The sequence below is a fragment of the Bison bison genome, unplaced genomic scaffold (genome assembly GCF_000754665.1).
Source record: "Bison bison bison isolate TAMUID 2011002044 unplaced genomic scaffold, Bison_UMD1.0 scf7180017864100, whole genome shotgun sequence".
NCBI lineage: Eukaryota > Metazoa > Chordata > Mammalia > Artiodactyla > Bovidae > Bison > Bison bison.
This window is the reverse complement of record NW_011494672.1, coordinates 765,734-775,229: the sequence shown is the minus strand read 5'-3', so window position 1 is coordinate 775,229 and position 9,496 is coordinate 765,734. Positions and strand designations below refer to the sequence as shown.

Here is a 9,496-nt window from a genome sequence, read left to right as displayed (position 1 = left end):
AAATGAAAACTGACCATTTCCAGTACTGTGGCCACTGCTGAGTTTTCCAAATTTGCTGGCATATTGAGTGCAGCACTTTCACAGCATCATCTTTCAGGATTTGAAATAGCTCAACTGGAATTCCATCACCTCCACTAGCTTTGTTTGTAGTGATGCTTTTTAAGGGCCACTTGACTTCACATTCCAGGGTGTCTGGCTCTAGGTGAGTGATCACACCATCGTGATTATCTGGGTTGTGAAGCACTTTTTTGTACAGTTCTTCTGTGTATTCTTGTCACCTCTTAATATCTTCTGCTTCTGTTAGGTCCATACCATTTCTGTCCTTTATCAAGTCCATCTTTGTATGAAATGTTCCCCTGGTATCTCTAATTTTCTTGAAGAGATCTCTAGTCTTTCCCATTCTGTTGTTTTCCTCAATTTCTTTGCATTGATCACTGTGGAAGGCTTTCTCATCTCTCCTTGCTATTCTTTGGAACTCTGCATTCAGATGCTTGTATCTTTCCTTGTCTCCTGTGCTTTTCACTTCTCTTCTTTTCACAGCTGTTTGTAATAGCTCAATGCTTACAAAATTCATTCCACAAATATTTTGTGTGTTCCACGTGCAAAGCACATGCTAGACCCTCTGCAACATACAAAGATGAATAATTATGCAAGCCAATATTTGCAAAGCACTTGGAACAGGGACTGACAGTAAGTACCAAATGTGTATGTTATGTAACTAACACATAACTGCTCCATATAGGAGCTTACAATGTAGTTAGAGTGATAAAACTGTAAAGCATTCATACCAAAAAGTATAACTAGGAGTTAAGAGTTACTCTTTAATGTGTATTGAGTTTGTTTTTCAAGAGGAAGAGTACTGGAGATGGTTACTCAGGAATATAAACGTACTTAATACCACTGAACTGTATACTGAACATGGTTAAGATGGTAGTTTCATGTTCTGTATATTTTACCACAAAAAAATTTAGGAGTAAAGGTATAATCCTAAGGCAGCACGAATATGTAGAGACAATAAATACCTAGGAGTTGATAGAAGCTATCTTTGGACTATAGTCATCAAATAACTTCATTTAGGAACATAATTGGATCATAAAAGATGAATTCCTATTCTGAAAAATAAATACAAAGTTGATAATAGAAAATAACATTTTCCTGGTATGCTCTGTTCATTTCTTGACAACATGGAAAGCCTACCCTGAAGAATACATGTTAATATCAAAATTTCCTGTTTACTTTTCCAATGGATTTTGTCTCATATTTCAATGATTTGTCTCATATTCAACACGATACTTTTATGAATCAAGCCTAGGGAACTGTTGATAAAGGCAATACCACTACCTTCCCATTTCCTTTGAAGCCGTGAAGGGAGCAGATATTGAGCTCTACATAGCCAGCGCTAGAATTGATTCCTCAATAGTTTACAGCTTTGGGGTTAAAGAGAAAACATTAGCTCAGCTGACATTCATCTATCAGAATACTACTCAGAAGTGATGCACTAAATGTAAAAATCAGTCTTTATCTAGGTAGACTTGACTCAAACTCTCCTAATTATGTACATAGCTAAGGCAAAAAAAAAAGTTTTTTTTTTTTCTTGACCTGTATCTCCATTTGCCTGTGTGGCCTGTATATGTGTGTTAGTGGAAATAAAATTTAATTACTTTTAGGACCCAAAGTTAACACACACATTTTTCATATGCTTGCAAATAAACTGGTATTACGTTAGCTTTAATGGTCTCAATTTTATTTTAGTCAAAATTTCCACATATGACACTTTTTACTTTTAATTAAATGCAAATTACCTAGTATCACCCCAGACTCTTTAAATGTGCTCAGTCACGTCCAACTCTGCAACCCCATGCATGCACTCTATGCATGCACGACCCCAGGCTCCTCTGTCCATGGCAGAAACAAGATTTGAATCACTTTTCTTAATTAATTTATATTAGCACATCTATAGTATATTGTCACCCTGCTTATTTAACTTATATGCAGAGTACATCATGCAAAATGCCAGGCTGGATGAAGCACAAGCTGGAATCAAGATTGCCTGGAGAAATATCAGTAACCTCAGATACCCATATGACACCACCCTTATGGCAGAAAACGAAGAACTAAAGAGCCTCTTGATGAAAGTGAAAGAGGAGTGTGAAAAAGTTGGCTTAAAACTCAATATTCAGAAAACTAAGATCATGGCATCTGGTCCCATCACTTCATGCAAATAGATGGGGAAACAATGGAAACAGTGACAGACTTTATTTTGGGGGGCTCCAAAATCACTGCAGATGGTAACTGCAGCCATGAAATTAAAAGATGCTTGCTCCTTGGGAGACATTACTTTACCAGCAAAGGTCCACAGTAGTCGTTCATGGATGTGAGAGTTGGACTATAAAGAGAGCCAAGCACCGAAGAATTAATGATTTTGAACTGTGGTGTTGGAGAAGACTCTTGAGAGTCCCTTGGACTGCAAGGAGATCCAACCAGTCCATCCTAAAGGAGATCTGCTGCTGCAGCTGCTAAGTCGCTTCAGTCGTGTCCAACTCTGTGCGACCCCACAGACGGCAGCCCACCAGGCTCCCCCATCCCTGGGATTCTCCAGGCAAGAACACTGGAGTGGGTTGCCATTTCCTTCTCCAATGCATGAAAGGGAAAAGTGAAAGTGAAGTCGCTCAGTCGAGTCCGACTCCTAGCAACCCCATGGACTGCAGCCTACCATGCTCCTCCATCCATGGGATTTTCCAGGCAAGAGTACTGGAGTGGGGTGCCATTGCCTTCTCCGCCTAAAGGAGATCAGTCCTGAATATTCATTGGAAGGACTGATGATGAAGCTGAAACTCCAATACTATGGTCACCTAATGCGAAGAACCGACTCATTGGAAAAGACCCTGATGCTGGGAAAAATTGAAGGTAGGAAGAGAAGGGGACGACAGAAGATGAGATGGTTGGATGGCATCACCGACACAATGGACATGAGTTTGAGCAGGCTCTGGGAGTTGGTGATGGACAGGGAGGCCTGGCATGCTGCAGTCCATTGGGTCACAAACAGCGGATACAACTGAGTGACTGAACTGACTGACATAGTAATCTCTTGGCACTCAACACACTCCATAAAGGTGCTTCCCAAAAATGAGCCTAGGAGAAAACTGTGCTGTTTAATTGGGAAAGCAATGAGACAAGAAAGAAAGTACAGTATGGAACAAAATGTGCATCTTGGTGCTTCTGAAGATTTTACATAGTGACTGCACACATGGAAGAGTAACCACAGAAACGTTTAAATGGTGAAATGTCATAGCCAGGTAAAATGACAAAGTAGCAGTACTTCAACGTCTTCCACATACCTCTCTCCCCCTGGGGTACTTGGGGGCCGCACAGAGCTCCACAGCTTCAAGGACATCCAGCAGGAGTCTGCATTCCACCCTGTTGTGGCCTCGTGTCCTTATGCCTGCTCTTTCCTCTGGTCAGGCTTACAGAACCAGGTTTGTTTTGCCTGATGGGCAGCAAGCGAAACCTCTGAGACGGCAGGAAACAAAGAATTTACTCACAAGGCAGTCAAAGTAGAGTGAGAACCAGTTCAAACCCGCTTCCTGAAGGCAAGGGGCTCTGGGTGTTAATGACATAAAGACTAAGGGAGCAGGGTAGTCTGAGGTGTGGAGGGTGTGCAGATATGGTAAATCTGCACAGGTGTAACTAAGCTACAGGCCTCTGCATGTAGAAAAGCAGAGGGGCTTCGTGCTGTCTGAGGATGGAGGTTTTAGCCCTCCAACATCAAAAGGTCACCCAGCAGACTCAGCATGCCTAGGTGGATGGTCTTATCCAGTCTAAACGAGCTCAGCTTGAGCTAGACACACCTGATACCAATTCCTAGAAAACAACTTGGACAAACATTTTACTGGTTGGACTACATGCAGCTCAGAGGACCTGCGCGTCTTTTGAACAACAAGTAAAATGACCTTGTTAGCAAAGGCAGGTTACAGGTGAAATGGATTTAACTATGATTACCCAGTTTCACCATTCCCTAAATCTCCCCACTTAATAATTCCTGAGAGTAACCTTAGTCCATTTTCCAGCAATTCTTCTTCCACCAGCTAAATTCTAGCTTCCCAGCACAGACACAGATCTAGGAAAAACCACAGGCTTTCTGCCAGTCTCACCGGTTTAGTTCATGCCATCAACACTCAAAGATTTCCAATTAAGAGCCCCCCCCTCACATGACCTAATTCTACTCATTTGTCCACTTAAATCTATTTCAGGCTTTTATTCTCTATAAAGCAGATGAATACCAACATGTGTAAACATTGTTGCTCACTCCATGTATTAAGAACAGTCTGTAGAATTAATTTTCAACACTTGATGCAAAATTAGATAATACAGAGTAACTTTTAAAGAGAACTTCATGGCATGGGTATTTAGTTCAGTTCAGTTGCTCAGTCATGTCCGACTCTTTGTGACCCCATGAATCGCAGCACGCCAGGCCTCCCTGTCCATCACAAACTCCCAGAGTTCACTCAGACTCACGTCCATCGAGTCAGTGATGCCATCCAGCCAGCTCATCCTCTGGCGTCCCCTTCTCCTCCTGCCCCCAATCCCTCCCAGCATCAGAGTCTTTTCCAATGAGTCAACTCTTCACATGAGGTGGCCAAAGTACTGGAGTTTCAGCTTCAGCACCATTCTCTCCAAAGAAATCCCAGGGCTGATCTCCTTCAGAATGGACTGGTTGGAGCTCCTTGCAGTCCAAGGGACTCTCAAGAGTCTTCTCCAACACCACAGTTCAAAAGCATCAATTCTTCGGCCCTCAGCCTTCTTCACAGTCCAACTGTCACATCCATACATGACCACAGGAAAAACCATAGCCTTGACTAGATGGACCTTTGTTGGCAAAGTGATGTCTCTGCTCTTGAATACGCTATCTAGGTTGGTCATAACTTTCCTTTCAAGGAGTAAGCGTCTTTTAATTTCATGGCTGCAATCACCATCTGCAGTGATTTGGGAACCCAAAAAAATAAAGTCTGACACTGTTTCCACTGTTTCCCCATCTATTTCCCATGAAGTGATAGGACCGGATGCCATGATCTTCGTTTTCTGAATGTTGAGTTTTAAGCCAACTTTTTCACTCTCCTCTTTCACTTTCATCAAGAGGCTTTTGAGTTCCTCTTCACTTTCTGCCATAAAGGTGGTGTCATCTTCATATCTGAGGTTATTGACATTTCTCCCAGCAATCTTGATTCCAGCTTGTGTTTCTTCCAGTCCAGCGTTTCTCATGATGTACTCTGCATATAAGTTAAATAAGCAGGGTGACAATATACAACCTTGATGTACTCCTTTGGGTATTACACTCAGGTTAATCATTCAAGATGGAAAAAGTTACTTCTCTTGTTTGACAACCCATTTACATTTTTCACAGGTATATCACAATGAAAAGTAAGGAAAAATGGAAACGAAGATTATTCAACATATAGACCACCTAAGGATGTAATTAATCAGAAAACATAAGAACTGCAAAAGAAACAAATGATTTAACACAGGATCAGAAAATACCTTGTTAAAGTTTCACATGCAGCAAATACTGAAGGCATTACAAAGCAAGAGTAAGACAAAGAGAATGGACATGAATGAAAATTTCTTGAGAAAAGCTAATTGCTAAGTTTATTCAAAAACAGGTTTAAAAAGAAAACAGAGCTGATGGAACAAAAGAACTGAAAAATCCATATGTTGACTCAAGAATTTAAGGAAATGTTGCTTGCTTACAAAAAAAAAGGAAAGGGTGGGTTGTTTCCACTTTGTCTCTATTATAAAAAAAAATAAATCAAGAAACTTTTGAGTAAACAATATTTGCAATGTAGGGTTTATTAGTAAAAAATATTTAATTCTAGTTACTCATGTTTATTAATAATGAATCTTCAGTTTTAATGATCAGATTAAAGTCTTGATCAGGCAGCACCTGATCAGGGGTCCGCAGAAGCAGAGCTACATCACCCAGAGAAGGAGCCTAGGTGAGAGAGGCTATGGCCACTCTCTTACAAGGTTATCAGAATAACTGAATAGGAAAGACATCACCAAGTGTGCATCTGGTTGTGTTCTGGGTAATCGAATCCTGGCCTCGGCAATTAATGGAGCCACCTATTAGTTGTGGTTATTTAGCTAACATGACAGTTCTAGGGCCTTCCCAGATGGCCCTGTGGTAAAGAATCCACCTGTCAATGCAGGAGATGTAAGAGACACAGCCTGGATCCCTGGGTCAGGAAGATCCCCTGGAGTAGGAGTTGGCAACCCACTCCAGTATTCTCGCCTGGAAAATTCCACGGACAGAGGAGCCTGGCGGGCTATACAGTCCATGGGGTCACGAAGAGTCAGACACGACTGAAACAGCACACGACACAGCACATGTCAGTTCTGACGCCTGAAAGCACCCCGTGAACAGTCTACACTGCCTAAATTCTCTGCTTTGAAATAGTTACTTTTCTCATCTGAAGTTAAGCCCATGCAGAGCTGAATATACCGCATTTTATCTTAGGCATCTGAAGCTGGCACAGCCCTCTCTGTTAGCTCTTTTCTACCACTGTGAGAGCTCCGTGTCCTCACTATCTGTCTTAGGGTGGACCAAAGAATGAGGAGGGGAAGCTCTTCCTCCCACGAACAAGAGGGAGAGGCTGCGCATGGGTCTTAAAATTTCTAGAAGAATATTCTTGCCTCCTCTAGGACATTAAGAAAAAATATGAACAAAATAACTGTAACAAAGAGGACATAATATATTCTCTGCATTTCCTCTCTTTCAGAAAATTATGATCTTGGTTTTTCCACATCAACATTCATCTGTAGCTTTCCCACAAGAAAGTTGGTCCTAACCTTGATCAGTCAAGGTGACATTTTTGTGCACAGGCCACACTGAGTGTGGTACCTGTGTCGCTGGCGTCCTCATGTGTATTCCAATACCTTTGTCTCCCAGAGTCTATCTCACCCATATTTAATGAGCCCTTTATTCTGAATTCTTTATCTCATTACTAACCAAGATCTCTCAGGCCTAAAAAGGTCTCAAAACTAATTCACTGTGGCAGAAAGCAGATGGGTGGTGCCCAAGGCATGGGATGGTTTGGGGTAGGAGAATTAACTGCAGAAAGACAGGAGGAAAACTCCCGGAGTAAAGAAAATACTCTATAACTCCTGGAGTAATGGAAATTCTCTATAACTTAATCATCATGGTGACTTTGTACATGTATACATTTATCAACAGTAAGCTTAAAACAAGTCCATTTTACTTCATGTAAATTATAACTCTGTAAATATGTGTTAAGGTGTGGCTTAAAAATGGAAGCAACCTAAATGTACATGGACAGATGAATGGATAAGCAAAAACACACAAACAATGGAATATTACTCAGTTTTAAAAAGGAACATAGTTCTGACGCATGCTGCAACATGGATGAACGCTGACAACATTATACTAAGTGAAGCCAGACACAAAAGGATAAATACCATATGCACTTATATGAAGTACTTAGAAAGTCAAAATCATGAAGCTGGAAAGTAGAGTGGTGGTTGCTAGGCGCTGAGAGGAGGGGGAGATGGGGAGTTAGTCTTTCTCGGATACAGAGTTTCCATTTGGGATGATGAAGAAATTCTGGATAGTGGATGGACAGTGGTGATGACTGCACATAATGTGAGTGTACTTAATGCCACAGCATACCTAAAAATGTTAAAATGATCATTTTTAGCCACAATTTAGCCATCATATTTAGCCACAATTTTTTCTAAAAAGAGTGGCCATATTGAATCAAATGTTAGAATTCCCCTATACAGATATGCCCTGTTTATTTGACATTTGATCTTATTAAAGTGGATTCAAGTCATACACTTAAAATTAGTCCATCCACTGTATGGGTTAATTGTTGATAGACTGCTAACCTGTTAATTATCTGTTCTAGTCTACTTTTTGATTCAAATGGTAGTATTTTATACTGTGATTATATACATTGACTTCACTGGAAAGTAATGCAAGAATGAGAAAACCGACGTTGTTGTCATTTGAAGATTCGAATTTGAGGGGCTAATTTTGAGGAGAAAAAATTCAGTGGAGATGGAAATCTCTCTGATCCAACAGAGCAAAAAAAAAAAAAAAAAAACTAGGAAAGAGTAAAAGCTTCCGTCAAGAAAACAGACCAACTCCACTTCCTATTGAATTGGAGGGGAAGGAGCTAAAAAATAAAAATAAGAAAGCGCTATCAAGGGCAACAACAGACTGTCAGAAGGTGACCCTGGGGAAGAGAGACAGAACATTCATTCAGGGGACCATCCATAGCGGCTCTGCCAAGTACATAGTAAGACATGGACGCAGACAATTCAGAGGAGTTTGCAACTAAAGAGAAGGAAACCAAGAGACTTGAATCACATTTAGATGAGATAAATGGATTCTGTAAATGATTATATTTTTTGTCTGATCCAGGTCACACATTTATGTTCATCACGTGCATTATGTTCTATTTTCTGATATACTTATTAATATAAATTAAGAACCCACCTGCCAATGCAGGAGACATAAAAGACATACGTTCAATCCCTAGAGGAGGGCATGGCAACCCGCTCCAGTATTCTTACCTGGAGAATCCCATGGACAGAGGAGCCTGGCAGGCTACAGTCCATGGGTCACAAAGAGTCAGACAGGACTGAAGTGACTTAGCACAAGAGTATTAGGATGGGAACCACAGAATCCAGAAATACTCCACAAAACTAGCTGGAGGAGTCCTCCAAAAGTTGATCATTGAGGGTATTATAAGAATGAGTATTAAAACTGGAGTGTTCTTCCTCTTTGAACTATTATTTTCTGTCTATGTTTTTCATGTTTTCCCTCCAAAATTTTGTTTCCAGAGATGCTGACATTTCTTTTGCTACCTTTAGAGAAGGGAAATTTCATTGTGAATAGGATACAGATGGGGTCAGACTAAGAGTGGAGAGTTCTGTTTACATATAACGTTTTAATTTTTTTTTTTAAGTTTAACAGGGTTCTTCTTTTTCCGTTTTCTTTTCAAAGAGTAGTCAAAATGTCTTGACGTCTAAGGAGCTTCACAAATGCTGGGGCATCAAAATGGTTTCATCAAAATGTTATGGGTCTAAATATTAATAAATAAACCACCTAAGTCAAATGGCGTGGCTCAAATAGTAAAGTGTTTGCCTGCAATGAGGGAAACCTGGGTTCGATCCCTGGGTTGGGAAGATAACCTGGAGAAGGCAATGGCAACCCACTCCAGTTCTCTTGCCTGGAAAATCCCATGGACGGAGGAGCTTGGTAGGCTACAGTCCACGGAGTTCCAGAGTTGGACACAACTGAGCGACTTCACTAAGTCAGATAGGGCTTGGGTCTACAAAAGCAAAGCAAAGCAGTCTATTAAGATCATTGTTTACATAATTTAAGCAAATACACACATAATTGCACAATTTTTTTGCTTGATTTGACTACAGTAGACACAGAAGTGAGCTAATTGTTTCTAATCTGGTACAAGACACT

The 9,496-nt window shown here is 40.6% G+C and overlaps 1 protein-coding gene across 1 annotated transcript in view; it reads right to left on the bottom strand.

Annotated features, from left to right (window-relative positions):
• Nucleotides 1-1,211, bottom strand: part of FEZ2 (fasciculation and elongation protein zeta 2 (zygin II)) — a 48,890-nt gene extending 47,679 nt beyond the window's left edge. The window contains exon 1 of the mRNA XM_010838622.1: nt 1,198-1,211. Within this exon, the coding sequence (XP_010836924.1) occupies nt 1,198-1,211 (14 nt within the window). The remainder of the gene's footprint in view (nt 1-1,197) is intronic.
• Between the last annotated feature and the right edge of the window lie 8,285 nt (nt 1,212-9,496).